The sequence below is a fragment of the Strix uralensis genome, chromosome 1 (assembly GCF_047716275.1).
Source record: "Strix uralensis isolate ZFMK-TIS-50842 chromosome 1, bStrUra1, whole genome shotgun sequence".
NCBI lineage: Eukaryota > Metazoa > Chordata > Aves > Strigiformes > Strigidae > Strix > Strix uralensis.
This window is the reverse complement of record NC_133972.1, coordinates 11,344,510-11,359,618: the sequence shown is the minus strand read 5'-3', so window position 1 is coordinate 11,359,618 and position 15,109 is coordinate 11,344,510. Positions and strand designations below refer to the sequence as shown.

Below are 15,109 nucleotides of genomic sequence, written 5' to 3'. Positions count from 1 at the left end.
ATCATTAAAAAAAAGGTTATATAACACTGTAATTTTAACAGGATAAAGCTGTGAGAGGTTTCTATGGTAACACCACTGTCAGCAGCTGCCTTGCCCTGGCATCTGGACATGTTTGGGGCTTATGAGATGACTGCAGGCGATACTGGAAGATTAGATTAGAAAAAACATGAGTGATATGAAGTTTGGATATAACTCAGCATCCTTTTATTAAAAAAGAAACATGCAACCATTGCAGCTGAAACTTGTAGAAGTTTTGGGGTGACAGTTGTGGGTATGTGAAAGCAATTAGCTGGAGCCTGAGTACTTGAGGTCACCAAATTTCTGATTGCTAAAGCGGACAGTCCAATCCACCATGCCTTCACATTTGTTTGCATAACTTGTCTTCACCCTTGCAGCTCTTTTGAAAAATCTGACCTAGCTGTGTTTGCAGAGCAGCCTCAAAATTTAGCAAAGTGGATTTCCATAATGGGGCTTTGATTTGCTTTTTCCTAAGCAGTGTCTTTAGACTGTGTCCACAGGGAGTCAAACCTGAACAGAAAAAATGCACTTCCAACTGTTCCAAATCAGGCCTGAATTTTAGTGATTTTGACTGTTGCCTGTCTGTAGAAAAGGACCTAGTGTTAGACAGTAGTAATGTTAGCATGAAGAGTACTATTTGGGGGGGAGCACAATCCCGTTCAGTGCATTCCATCCCTTGGACACCTAAATGGGTGTCAGATTTGGAAAACCACTGACACATGTCTAATTTTTGAAATGTCAGGCACCTGCTGCATGTACCACCGAATATGGACCTAGAGAAAGGTGATTCTGCAAAAAAAATGATGAACTTTGTGACCCACCTCTTTTGAACAGCCCCTTTAAATCAGTTGCAGTCCAACATGAGTGGAAGAAGTAAGTGATTTAGAAAGTTTACCTTGAAACTCTGGTGAGTTGCAGGGGCAGCAGCAGGTTATAATGGGAACAGTTTGAGTCTTGGGTGGGAGAAGTTTGAGCTTGCTGGAAGCTGCAAGGTCAACATCATTGTGGGTTCTTGCTTACTGAAAACTTCTTCAAAGCTGGTGCTATAATGAGAGTACTGATAATAAAAGTAAATAAAATTGTCCTTAGCGCTTACAGTGTGATGATGATGACATGTGTAACAGGTTTTATTTATTGGTTTTTAACCTATAACTACTTTTATTTCAGATTATATGTGGCAGCAATAATCTTTCTGCTTGCTATATACTATCCCATTTAGTTCCAGCCATTCATTTCATTGCATCCCATACATGCTGTGCTTCCATTAAGCTTGATTAATACTAATTCCTCTGCAGCCATTGCCTCATCATGAGTAAGGTGATGACCATATTTCCTCTTTATACAGGACAGTGTCGAGGCAGGGGATAAGGAGACAACTGGAGTGGCTGAGAAAGAAAGCGAGGTACATATGAGCAGCCTCAAGAGCGTAGTTGTGCTTTAATATCTTCAAGAGGATTGTGGCAAAAAATATAATTGGTATTTGCATGTCATCAATATACAGGCTGATACGATGCAACTGTGACCTAGCTGTGGTATTTATTCTAACACTGCACAGATATATCTGCATCTGCAGTATATATTCTAACACCAGACCACCTCTAATTCAATGCAGGACCTGCCTTAGAAACTGCCTGTTGCAGCAGTACAGAGTGATAAATATCTCAGGGCAGCAAAAAAAGCAGCTAGCTCTATGGTAGGAGGTATAATACTGTTTCTATTGACATTTGGAAATATGCTGCATAAATTCCCAGTAGCCTTTACACTTTCCATAAATGTGTTTGCCTAGCCTTCCTGCAAACGTCTTTATAAAAAGAAAAAAACACCTTTGATTAATCATTTATTTTTCCTAGCACAATATGCCCTGAACTAAACCAAATATTTGAAAATAATCATGTTATGAGTTTGTTTGCTGAAGCACAAATCCTGTATCAAGTTAGACACAGTTAAAATCAAATTACAAAGCAACCGAAAAGCTCAATGACATACTTTAAGCTGTGCATGTGTGGCCTCAAGTGATAGTGTTTTGCTTATATTTCTTCAGAGGTGATAAAATTACTTACCCTGAATCCTTCTGTACTAAAATGAGATTGTAATGTGTTCAAATGTGCACAGAGAGCAGCACAAGAGGAATGGCTACATATTAAATGCAGGGGTAGAAATAGGGACCAAGAAAGAGATTGTAACTCCTAGTTATTAATCACTTCAGATTCGTATCTTGAGGTGCTGACAACCTCCTTTTTGTTGTTATTCATTTTGGTGCCACAATGTACACAAAAGGATCATGAACTGGTCTCCATGCACTTTGGTTTCAGAAAATGGTAAGTCTAGCTGTCCCAGCTTGGACTTTTTACCCTGCTGTAAAACAGCATTAGCTCTGCTAGAGTCAAGCATCTGTCTGTGGCTCCAGGCTATCCCAGTGTCACTGGGAAGTGAGTTTGGGACTCGCTGGTGCTATACTTCTTACCATCACTGCCACATCTGCGTAGGAATCAGTGCAATTACACTAGCAAGAAAGTAGAGGACAGGAGCAGTAGATCAAGCCCAGCTTGGTGCTGACACAGTGCAAGAGTGTTGCATCGCTTCTCCTGCATTGGCTTGTCACTCCCACCAAGTCTGGTCCAAGAAGAAACATGCAAGAAATTCCTCACTATCCTGTGACACCAAGGCTAAGTCTTTGAAATCTTTCCCCTTTTTTCTAATACCACTTGTCCCTATAAAGTTGAGGTCTCTCATCTGGAGAGTGTGACCCTGTGTTCTGTTTGAAATAACAGTATAACTCTATGCAGAAGAGCTGCCATAAGAGATCAAGCTACTTGCTAAGCTGATATGTGGCCTCCAGTGGAGGGTGGTCCTTTTGATACTGTAACTTGCATAACAAATTCTTCAGTACTACTCCAAAAGTCTTCCAAGACTTTGCAAGCAATTGATGTATTCCCTAAAGCATGATGATTAGTTCCCCTTGATGTTTTATTAGATAGCTTAGCTGCAATTATAACCAACTGTCATAAAAATTACCCCGTCCCTTTCTAAATCCAGCCATGGGGTGAGATCTTCATCTCTAGAAAACTGGCATAGCTCTGGGAGCTCCTCTGCCAGACCCCCAGCAGCAGGCTTGGTACCCCACCTCCTCCTCCTCTCCCTGGGCTCGTTCTGGCTGCTGCCGGATCTGTGGCATTGTGATGAGCTGACAGCGATGTTAATGAGCGGAGAGGGCAACCCTGTGAATCGGCTGCATCCTGGGTGAAGAAGCATTCACTTCTGCTGCAATTAAAACAGTGGAGTGGTTCTTCTATCCCAGCCCTCATTATACTGGATGACCCTTTCTTTGTCCCCTGTGCAGTTGGTATAATGGGACAACTGTCCAAATTTCAGTAATACTGCTAGAGATAGCTGATTTGGAATATTATTAGACTGCCTAATATTATAGATGACCTATGGAAAAAGAGATTTGTAGGATTGGTTTTCAATATGAAGTAAGGTAAGACAGGTAATTACATCTACAAGTATGTGGTTCACCATAGCTGGGTATGAATTCAGTGGGCTGAGTCTCCCTCTTTTTATTTTCTTTTCTGTACTAATCAGATCTATTTGAGGCTGATAGTGAGGTTCATTCTGAGCTAACTCACATGCATTTTTATAAAAGCTTTTTTTAATTATCTAGCTCGCATTGGTTTTGTACTCTAAGGCACAAGAACAAGCGATTATGCAATTGTGAGCTGTGGTATACATTCAGTGACTCATGGCTACAGGCTGTGAGAGCGTCACCCTTTCACTGCGGGGCATTTGAGAGCTAACTCATGTAAATTAGTATTCTCCTCCTCAGTGAAATAAAATGGGCTATACAAATCTAATAAATAGAAAAGAACTGTTGATCCTAATCACAACAGACAGCAAGATCAATTTCTGCAGCATGCTGTTAGAAGTGCATGGTATAAAATCAATCTGATATGCACTCTGTTCCCCCTCTTTCCTACGAGCCTCTTCCAGGGCTTTTTCACTCATCATTTATTTGAATATCTTCTTGGATCAAGGCGCTAAACTTGGTAATACTGTGAGTGGCAGGCTTGCATGCCTTACAAGTCACAGGAGAAGTTGTCAACATCTGCCCATGTCTTTTGATGTTACTTCTTTTTACGATCGGGCATCCTTCATCAGCAACATTTACAATTTAAACTGAAGCTACTCCCATGATTTCTACAAAACCCTATAGTATTTTCTGCCTTCAAGGACTCCAGAAGAATTTATCACATCAATTAATAGCAGCAAATAGGAGTAGTGCTGAATATTAGGTATTGCTAAAAAACAATGCCTGAAGAGTGCCCATGAACGACTGCAGGTAGTTCAAGTTGAGTTCATGTAGCTGAGTTAGCCTTATCCATGGAGGAAGGATCAAATTTAGGAAACAAAGAGCATCAGGCTGTTAACTGGAGATCAGAGATACTTCTGCTAACTCCCATCTTGACACTGATACCTAGAAAATTTTTCTTTGTAATTTTTCTTCAGTGTTTTTACTTTATCATGGTGCTATCTGCCCTACATAAAAAATTCCCTGTTGAAGTTAATTGGCTTAACAGAATGAATTTTGTCATTTACCTTCCACCCTCCAACCCTTAAGATTAATCCACTGTAAGTATGTATCCCGTATGCTACTGTAAGCATATACCAGTATGTACCAACACAAATGTTAGGGTGATACATAAATTACAACAGTCTCTGCTGGGTGAAGGATTTAGCATTGATCTATAGGCAGATACTTTTCTGTTCATCTTTCAAGAACTGGAACAAAACATGCATTAACTTTTCAACATGGTCTGATCACAAAAGGTTCAGTCATATCAAGACAGAATGGGCTTTTATGTATGGGGTTTTTTTATACTGACCTTGCTATAGATCTTTACCGTTATATTTTTTAATGATATCTGATTGAATATGAAGATTTTTGATCTTTATCCAGCTGTAGAGTATACTTGCTTCTGCTGATACAGCCCAATTTGGAAGTCTGTCTATTAGAAAGGAGCACGTAATTAAGGCAATATTTTTGAAACCAGCCCAGGTCTAGAGGTAGGTGATAGTAGCTGGAGAAGACTTGGAGCCTCTTCCTAAGAGCAGACTCCACTAGCAGGGTCCTGTGGAGCCCTGGACAGCTTGCAAGCTCCTTCTCCTCAGCAGAAACCTGTGGTGAAGTTCTTCCACAGTACACCTTGAAAGCAAGAGAAGTTAAAAATACTAGAGCCTTGGCAAACTGTTACTCCACTACTAACACCTGAGGACTCTGCTGAGAGGTGCCTAGTGAGGTTTCATAAATGTGTCTCTCCCCCCTGTTAATCAGCTTCCCTGCACAAGCTTGCCCCCAGCGCTGCTCTCCCCCACAAATTGGAAGGAACCACAATGAAACCAAGGCCGTGGGTTGGCATCACCCAGGGAGATCTCAGAGCAGAGGCTGGTCCAAGGTCTCTCCAGCAGATATCCAGAACTCGAATCCTGAAAGGTCCCTCCCTCCTGTTGTTTGTAGGTGGTACCTGTCACCGAGGGGGCTGCGGCAGCAGAAGATGGTGTGGCTGTGGCAGCAGGAGCTGGTGATGGTGCTGCCACCACTGAGCAGGAGGGTGTTGCTGAAGGTGACAAACCTCAGGGAGAAGAAAAGGAGGCTGATGTGTCTCAGGTAACTCATGTCAGTGCATGGGAGAGTGTATTAGGGGAATTGAGACAGATTCAGCAGCCTGAGAGGCACGGCTGCTGCAGCTCTGTGCACCCAGGTCCACCCAGCAGCAAGGCTGAGGCTCTCCTGGGAGGTTCCCACGCAGGGTGCCCCTTGTTCTGAGTCCCTAACTTGGGTTTTGCCTGCCTTTGTGCCCCTGTGCTCCCCTGGGCTTGTGGAAACGGACTTGGGCTGATGGTTCCTGTGATGGGCCTGGGAGCAGCATGGGCAGGGTATTGTTTGGGCTCCCCCTCCTGCTGTTGTCTCTCCGTGCTCCTCTGTGGAGACGAGCTTTGTCATGTAACCTAACAGGGCTTTCTGGAGAAACAGGCAGAGAAAGTAATGGATTTTTCTTGTCTCCTGGCACCATATCTGTCCTGGTTTCAGCTAAGATAGAGTTAATTTTTCTTCTTAGTAGCTAGAATAGTGCTGTGTTTTGGATTCAGTGTGGGATTTGGTATGAGAATGCTGATAATACACAGATGTTTTCAGTTGTTGCTAAGAGATAAGGTCTCTCCAACTCCCCATGTCCTGCCCATGTGCAGGTGTACAAGAAGCTGGCAGGGAGCAGGGCCAGAGCACCAGACCCAAATTAGCCAATGGAATATTCCATATCATGTAACGTTATGCTCAGGATGTGAAGGAGGGGTGTCCGGGAAGGAGGAGGTTCTCTCGCTTTCAGGATTGCAACTGTGGGATCTTGGTATTTCGGGATTGCTAGCCAGGAACAGCCTGGCTATCAGTCAGCAGGTGGTGAGCAGTCGCATTGTGCATTACCCATTTGTACTTTCTGTTATTGTTTCATTTTATTGCAATTAGATTGTTTTTATCTCAACCTACAAGTCTCCCTTTTTCCCCCAGGGAAGGGGAAGAATGAACGAGTGGCTGCTGGCCGGGTTCAAACCATGACAGTGTCCTATCAATAGCATTACTTTGTTTTATGTAAATCACAGTGGTCAAGCTGTGTATCTGCATCTGGCCTGCTGCCTTTTCTTCTGCATCCTCTGAGGAGCTGGGGAACAGCTGCTTGAGCAGACCCTGCGGCTGGGCAGACAGTTGCCAACTCCTGTCATTGCACGTTGTATTTCTTCTTGCACCAGAATAGGGTGATCTGGCAGAGGGTTGGTGAACATGGTCTTTTCAGGTTGGATGCTCCAACGAGTTTCATTAAATGCTTTTTGTCGTAGGCTTTGTTATTGAGCAGATACTATCTACTTAGCCTTTTTGCTTTCTCCCCCATTTACATGGCTGTAAGTCAGGAGAAATACTCTCAATCAGTCAAAGAAACAGGTCATGTTTCCTTCTTTCATCACCTTTATATTACTGTTGTCCTGCTTATTTGAATTCCCAAAGAAATAGAGGACAGTGACTCTTGGAACTTGTGGCTTTACCCAGATTCACCCAAAGTTAAGATCAGGGTGGAGGAGAAAAGTCTGTTAATTTCCATGCACACTGAAAATGAAACCCAAACTACCTGTAGAGCATTTTTATTATTTACTGCAATGATTTGTGATAATATAGAAAGTGGACTTAGGAGGACTAAGGGGACCAGTGAAAACAGGGAAGGGATCACTCCTTTACGTTCTTGCACAAGTACTGTTTTCTGTTTGAAGTAAAGTACTAAATATTCTTGCGGTGCTTTTGTGGTTTTTTTATTTTTGTCCCCAGGAAAAGGTCAGCAGCATCCCCTCAGTAGTAATAGAGCCAGCATCAAACAACGAGGGGGAGGGAGAAGAACACGAAGTCATTGTGAATGAGTCCAAAGATGGCGCAGCAGAGGTGGGCACTCAGGGCACCGAAACTTCTCCGAGTGAAACTTCACAAGTTGGAAATGAGCAGAAACCCACTGAAGAAATCCAGGCTGCACCTTCTCAAGATCAGCCGGTTCCAGCAGGAGACACAGCTTCTGCGATGCCACCCGGCTTTCTCTTTAAGGTCTGCTTCTTCCTTCTTCTTTTAGACATCCCTCCAGGTCTAGCGTCTATGGATGTGTCTGTCCACACGGGTAGTGTGATAATTTCTTGAGGCCACAGGACACTTAGTGTAACAGCCAAACACAGGCACACACAAATACACACAAACACAACTTTATCATTGGGCTGTTGCTTCACACATGAAGCCTGAGAAGATGGATTTTGTGCACACCATTGTCGCTGTGCATATCCTTATGTAGCTGTAAGACTCACTGAAGTACAAGAACCCTTTTATCTCACCAGATTACTACTGAAAATTAATATATTGAGTAAAACTGCACTGCCAGAGTTATTCAGCAATATTGTGTGATATATGCTAACAGTATATCGGATACACGAACAATATATTTGGTCTTTAAGGTCCCTTCCAACCCAAACCATTTTATGATTCTATGAATATTAAAAAATAGCATTTTTCTGGCCTGAATATCTATAGTGGAAGTTCTGGTTCTATTGAAACCCATGGGACTTCTACAATTCACGGTAATGAAGCCAAAATGTCATTCTGTGACTTTAGTAATACCGTAGTTATAAACTGTTAGGGTAATCAAACAGAAAAGTTTAATGAAGCGTAAGAGAAATTCTTTCCTTGGCTGGCAAGACCCCTAGGGCTTCCTGGTTCACAAGGTACTTTGATAATGCTTCTCACTTCAGAATCACTGAGCAGCAGCAAAGCTCCTTGAGGATTGATGAACTTTACATGCTTCCTATTATAATTTGCATAGTTCAGACTAATTAGTCCCATAGCATTCGGTAAGTATGCCATTCTTCTTGGTCTATTTTCATTGCTCAATATTTTCAGCAAACTTTGAGAATAACGTCTAGGTGAGGGTGAACGGTATCGTGCAACTCTGACTCAGACATGCTGATATAGTTCATCTTTTGTTTTTCTTCACACTCTCTTGGGTCAGACATAAATAAGGAGAAGCAGAATATATGCCTGCCATCTGGTTCGTGATGCCATTTTCTTTCATTATTGCAGAGTTACCGTGGAACTGGCTGTGCTTTGAGAAATTAGAATAGCATATCTCTTAAGGAGGTAGAACCATTTAGTTAGAATGGTCAGTTCGCAATGACATGCTGATCCTGCCAATGTTTTAATAATCTCCCCTTTGAAAGACAGATATTTTTGGCATACCCATCTGCCAGTAAATGAGAGCTCTTTCCAGGGCAGGCACTAAGTAGGGTTCCCATTGCTCGCCTCTTTGATCACCTGTTGAGATGGGTCCTGTACGTCCCGCTCAAATTTCTCTGGATGTTTACTGCAAGAATAATATCCAGTGGCCACAACAAGAGAATGGGAAAGAGTCTGAAATATCAGTTTCTGGGAGTTGTTCCCAATTTTATTTGCAAAATCTTGCCACCCCTCTCTCAGATCTAGTAATGGTTGTGGGGAATGAAAGCAACTTCCTAACACAGAAGGAATAAGGGTGGCAGGACTTGTCCGAGAGGCAGGACTTGTGGGGTGTTCCACTATCATCTGTCCTTGAGATCCAGTAACTTTGGGAAAGGATCTTAGGTTTCCTTCAGTAGTCTTAGAAAGACTTACTTAAGCTGTCCCTGCTTCCAGGGATTTGAACAGAAAACTTTGACATGAATCGATGTCAAAATTAACCATTTGAATGTACCTGTCTATAGCCATATGTTTGCATAAAGAAGGCACATCATTCTCTTTTTTCAATAAAGATTTAACAGGTAATTTTGTTGAGAAAATGTCTCCATCTAGATCATGTCCTTATGTTTGGTGTTATTTTCTTCAGGTTGAAGTTCTACACGATTTCGAGGCAGCTAACAGTGATGAGCTTAATTTAAAACGAGGAGATATTGTACTAGTAATTCCTTCTGAGACCACAGCTGATCAGGTAAAAACATGTCATTCTTTAGTTGACATTTTTCTTTGTCTCAACTTTTTTCTCACAGATTATAGTTAATGGGAATGTGTATTCAAAATGTCATTACTGTTAGAAAACACAAAGATTTTTTTGTCTTTGAACTTGTTTTCATTTGTTACTAAATAGCACAGTTGGCTACAGCTAAAGTCCCAGATATATGCCACTAGCAGGATCCGACCTCAGCATATTTTCTAGGACTTTTGTGTTATGCTACTTTGTAGTGGATTTTACACAGGCACACAAAGACTTGATACAGAAGATGACTTGCAAATTGTGCATTATGCTGCTATATATCATCTTGTCTTAACATTGCAGTAGAATTGATTACATGGTCTCTACATGTTCAGAGTTTTTATGTGTGGATTTGGAGAAATACAAATTCACCCACAGAGAGCACTGGGACTGCACACAAATTATGCTGTCATACACACAATGGATGGAGGTGCTGCCATGTGTGCTGCACACCTCTAAAGCTAACTCTGCCCTCTGGAAGCCTGAACCTGAATTAAACACAAGTTTAATTTTATTTAAGACATTTAATTTTGTTTTAACAATGCATTTCAGGTGAATTTTTAAACAGTTTTATTCTGTGTGTTAAATTGAAGTGCACTGAAGTGAATTGATTTTTGGCCACTGCTTTAAAAGAGAAGACTGCACTGCACACTGTTAGCACCAACACTGTTAGTGCCAGTAGCGTTGGTGAAAAGTCTCCCAATGATCTGGGGCTTGAGAGGTGGGGGACTGCATCCTGCTTGGGCAGGCAGCTAAGAGCACTGCTCCGAATGAAGAATATTTCTTAAAATAGGTCTAAATACACCCTAAGCACATATAAGTGCTGGGCACTGTGTATGAAATTGTTTCAGTGGTTGATGCTGTCCAAAGGTAGGTGTTCACCAGTGTTCATCATCTCAGCTGAACTTTCTTTTAATACAAGAAATTGGGGTTTTGTGTTGTTTTGTTTTGTTTTTTTTTAATTTCAGAGTAAAACATTTTTCTTTCAGCAGGGCACTTTGCTCTTTTTATAGGGATAGATTCTGTTTTCCTTACTCAAATTATGCTGCCTCTTACCTCATGGGCAGTTCAACTGATTTCATTATCAGTATATGAGAATAGGACACTGCTGTAAGGACAGCAAAATCCGCTCTCTGTCTTCAGTCTGTTTTTCTTAGGAATGTATTAAATATGCTTAATCTTCACTTGGTGAATCCATGAAGTATAGTCTTCTCTTCTGGTGTGCATCGAAATTCCATTAGCATTAATTGGAGTAAATTGTGTGCAATGATGGAGAAAATAAACCTTTATGTATTCATGTTTCTGAAACTATTCTGGTCATATCTTTATTACTTGGTACATATTTGCCCTTCATGTTTTACATCACCATAAAGATTAATCTTTTTGTCTTTTCCCAGGTTCTTTGTTGATTTATATAGAGTCTTTTTATCTTTGTTATTCTTTATTCTCCTTCAAAATTGACCTGTCTAAAACCATAATTCTAATATTGCTGGTAACATCAGCCTGTGTTCCCCATTCAAAGCAAACCAGTCCCACACAGTGGCTTCGGTTTTTCCATTAGTCTTGAGTTGAAGTTGTTATCTAGTAAAACTGTTCATTCCTTTGTACAATCTATGGTGCCAGTGCTAGAAAGCTGCAGTTCCTCTCTCCTGTATCCCAGATATTCCACATACTTCAAAAACATGTCCCCAGTCACATGTACCCAGGCAATGCCATACATACAGATTACTCTATCTGCTTTAACGATGCTTATTTTGGGGGTAGAGAGCCAGTACACCCTCACATGCAGCCACTGAGCAATCATTACATGGTGGTGTCTGTGAAGATCTGTTCAAGCTGCTCTATCTCCTTGTGGACTCTGTGCAATGCTAACAAGGCAGCATTAGAAATCTCTTTGTCATGGCTTTGCTCTGGCTCCTGTTCTTAAAAGAACAAAGCACAGAGTTACTGAGTTAGTGAGATGAGAATAGGTTGATCGTTTTTAAAAATACTGAATTGATTTTATTCCAGGTAGAATTGATCACACTTAAGAAAATCCAGCACTTTCCAATAAGAAATCTCTCTTTTGATTGCTTGGACTGCGGGTGATTTGTTTGCAATTTTGCATGTCAAGTTCTGGTTTAGGTTTCTAGTAGTTTTTGGAAAAATAATTGCATAATAACGAAGTTGGAGTTTCTAGAGATAGTAACTCCAGAGATTGCAAGAACTATTATTCCTTCTGCCTGCCAATACATGAACAAGAGACAAGAACTCTCAGGGGAAAAAAATCAGATTGACAACTACTTTTTTCCCCCAGCTATCATATCACGTAATATTTCTGGCCCACTGCTGGGCTCTTACTGCACAAGTGTGCCAGTATTATTGTGGCAACTTTGAAAAAGTCTCAACAGAGATTTGCACAAATGTAGATCTGGTGTAATACTGGGTGACCTGGAAGACTGATTATCCAGTTTTGAGTTCAGCTAGGGGTTAGATGGGCTAAAGGCCATACAATATGCTCACAGTCACTCAGTCTCACAAAACTGTGGTCTGGCAGAACAGAGAAAATGGTCTATGCAAAATCAGAGGCTGCTTTTTAACCAAAGCACCAAATCTTTTAGCCGTGTGACTCTGAAACGTCTTCAGGTCTGAAGCTTGTAGCAAGGAAGTGAGGTGAGCTGAAGTTTAAGAGACTCTGTCTTTTTCCTTGCAGGAGGCTGGCTGGTTGACAGGCATTAAAGAATCCGAGTGGCTTCAGTACAGAGATGCAAATAGTTATAAAGGACTTTTCCCAGAGAACTTCACACGCCATCTGGAGTAGTTCTCCGCTCAGGCAGACGAACGTGATACAAAGATCAGTCAGTAGGTTTTTAACCTCTTTGAAACACAGGAGCCCACCTTTTTGTAGTTTAAGCTGTTAATGGTTTACAGACTGGTGCCAGACAAAGCTTGTTGAAACATATCAAAATGAGCATGAATGCAAACAGTTAAGCTAGCAATCTCTGAAGCAGTACATGAAAAAAAAATCAAATAAAAAAGAAATGTCCTTATTTGTTCACACGTACGTGGCAACGGGTTTGTTTGTGCTTTGTCAGAGCTATGGTGATCCTGTATTGGTCCTTTCCCATGAAATCTGAAATTAGCCTCCTCAATACCAAAACCTTAACTTCTCTGCACTAAGTGTATTGTATTGAGTTGCACTGCAGAAGATTTAGTTATCCTGTAGTAATGAGGTCAAACTATTATTAGTTTCATGTGTTTAAAAAACTAATTAACTGCTGCAACGTTTTTCAATGTTATTTTTGGACATGCGTAATATATATACACACAAGAACTTAAATGTGTATATATAAGTGCATATGGATATATATGCATTTTCATGACTTCATCGTAGTTCTTTGACTGTGTAGTATCATCAGTACATGCATTGCTCTCTCACTGTCTGGCATTACAGGAAACAGTTTTGTTCCAAAGCAAAACTAGCTGCTCCATTGCCAAAACATGATACAGTATCTGTGTTTGTAATGTGAAATTTTCATTCTGAGATGATGAATAACATCATGTTCAAAGCTGCTAAACCTTTGAGAAGGCATGGCTCAGTCTCCTCTTCCAGCTGCAGTAGTTACAATGAGATAATCTGGAGGGGGAGCTGTTATGATGCTAATCTATACTTTTTTATTTAATTGGCTGAATAAATTTTAAAAAAAAAAAACAGAACTAATCTCTGAGAAAAAATAAACACAATATATTTTCACTATATGTATTTATGCAGCGTATCTTCACAGATCCTTTTAAAATAAGATATATAATGTATCCTGTATCAAAAAGTCATCTGTAACTTATGTTTTCCAGTGCTGTGTCATTAAAAATAAACCTTTGATCCAAAGAAACTGTTTCATCTGTGGTGCTTTTGAAGTTTTCCAACACTGAAGTTGATATATTTTATATGTTGTATTAGAGAATCTAATCTTAATTTAATACCTTTTTTTTCCAAAGAAACACAGCATAACAGGTGCACCATCTAAATTCTTGCTCTCAACCCTAGTCGTGACCAGAACTCCAAAAGGTCTGAACCCCAGCTCAGCAATCTCCTAGCTGCTCCTCCTATTCCAGACTCTGACCGCCAGCTAGTATCTGTCCACAAGCACCAAGGGAACTTCTCTGTGCTTGACCATCACAGCTGAAGATTGCTACCTCTTAGTAATTTTTCGCTTGTCCATTTATCTGTGTGGAAAGAAAGTTCTTCATGAATCTGCTCTAGTGTGTTTCTGATGCATGGAAGCTGCAAATATTTAGGAGCATCTGTAATTTCCTAGCAGTTTGGTTATTTTTTCATGATATTTTGGTTGGGGGCTTGTTTTGTGTACAAACAGTATCTCTTTCCACTCTATTTCTAATTTGTTGGATTTCAGTTGAAGAAACAGATTTTTTTGTTGCTCTGGAAGAGGAGGAAAGTTGGTTTCTCTCTTTTTCAGAAGCAAGTCTAATGATAGCTGCGTTTTGTAAAGAAGCTGAACAGCTCAACTGCAATAGCTGTGGTTTTGGCTTTGAAATGTCATAATGAGCAATCGGAGTCTAAGGAGGTTGCAGGAAAGCTCTTTGGTTTTCTGTTCATTCCTTTAACAGGTTTGGTGGTCAGTAGTGATCCAGGGCCAAGAATCTCACCAGAGAAACAACTTTCTTTTTGTTTTGGTGTGTTACAATAAATTCCAGACTCCAGTGCGCTGCTTTGAGGTGGTCACAATTACACCTCATTTATGGTGAGACTGATGACCTTCAGGCCAGTTTTCTGCTTCACTACATCTGAACACTTGCATTTCAGCAACAGCTGCTCTACAGATCACTGGTGGAGTGATCACTGGCCAGTTTTCTGCTTCACTACATCTGAACACTTGCATTTCATCAACAGCTGCTCTACAGATCACTGCAAGAGAGCAACACTGGATGGTGGAGCCTCAGTGTGGACTGTTCTTTGTCTGGGGCCTGCAGTCAAGCGAGACCATCGTGCATGACAGCTGTAACCCTAAGGAAGCAGAGGACACTGTGATCAGACCAAAGCATTTCTTTACCCACTGCTGATTGTGTGCAATTAACATTATGCCCTCTTGATGCTAAAGTACCCAAGTCAAAGGCAACACCCTTGACCTTGATTCTTCCAATGCCCTTGGTACAGGTCGATGTGCCAAATACCCTGGTAAGGGGTTTGCATCATACCTGAGGTTGTGTATAGATAGAAAGGGTCTCTGGTCTACAGCAAAGAGCTGTCACGGTTTCTTCTGACATGCTCTTCAGAAATACTTCTTGACTCTACTCTTCATTTCTTAATTCCATCTCAGTATAAAGAAAAATATAATTTCAAAACCCATCAAATGTCCCCATCTCACTGCAAGGACTGTCACTATTTGCTGGCAATAAGAAGATGTACTGATAATGTCCCAAAAGCCATGCTATTGCACATGGTGCATGTGTCATTTAAGTGCTGCAGGTTACTGTGGATATGACATACCATTCTGACATTAAATACGTCTGCTTATCTC

At 41.0% G+C, this 15,109-nt stretch overlaps 1 protein-coding gene across 8 annotated transcripts in view; it reads left to right on the top strand.

Moving 5' to 3' along the window:
- Window positions 1-13,462, top strand: part of AMPH (amphiphysin) — a 123,657-nt gene extending 110,195 nt beyond the window's left edge. For 5 of the 8 annotated variants that reach the window (XM_074885864.1, XM_074885784.1, XM_074885605.1 and 2 more), the window contains 5 exons: window positions 1,364-1,420; window positions 5,531-5,680; window positions 7,385-7,651; window positions 9,450-9,551; window positions 12,286-13,462. In XM_074885864.1, coding sequence (XP_074741965.1) covers window positions 1,364-1,420; window positions 5,531-5,680; window positions 7,385-7,651; window positions 9,450-9,551; window positions 12,286-12,393 — 684 coding nt within the window. In that variant the 3' untranslated portion in view covers window positions 12,394-13,462. The remainder of the gene's footprint in view (window positions 1-1,363; window positions 1,421-5,530; window positions 5,681-7,384; window positions 7,652-9,449; window positions 9,552-12,285) is intronic. The other 3 variants (XM_074885950.1, XM_074885701.1, XM_074885519.1) reach the window with 1 other exon arrangement.
- The last annotated feature ends 1,647 nt before the right edge of the window (window positions 13,463-15,109 follow it).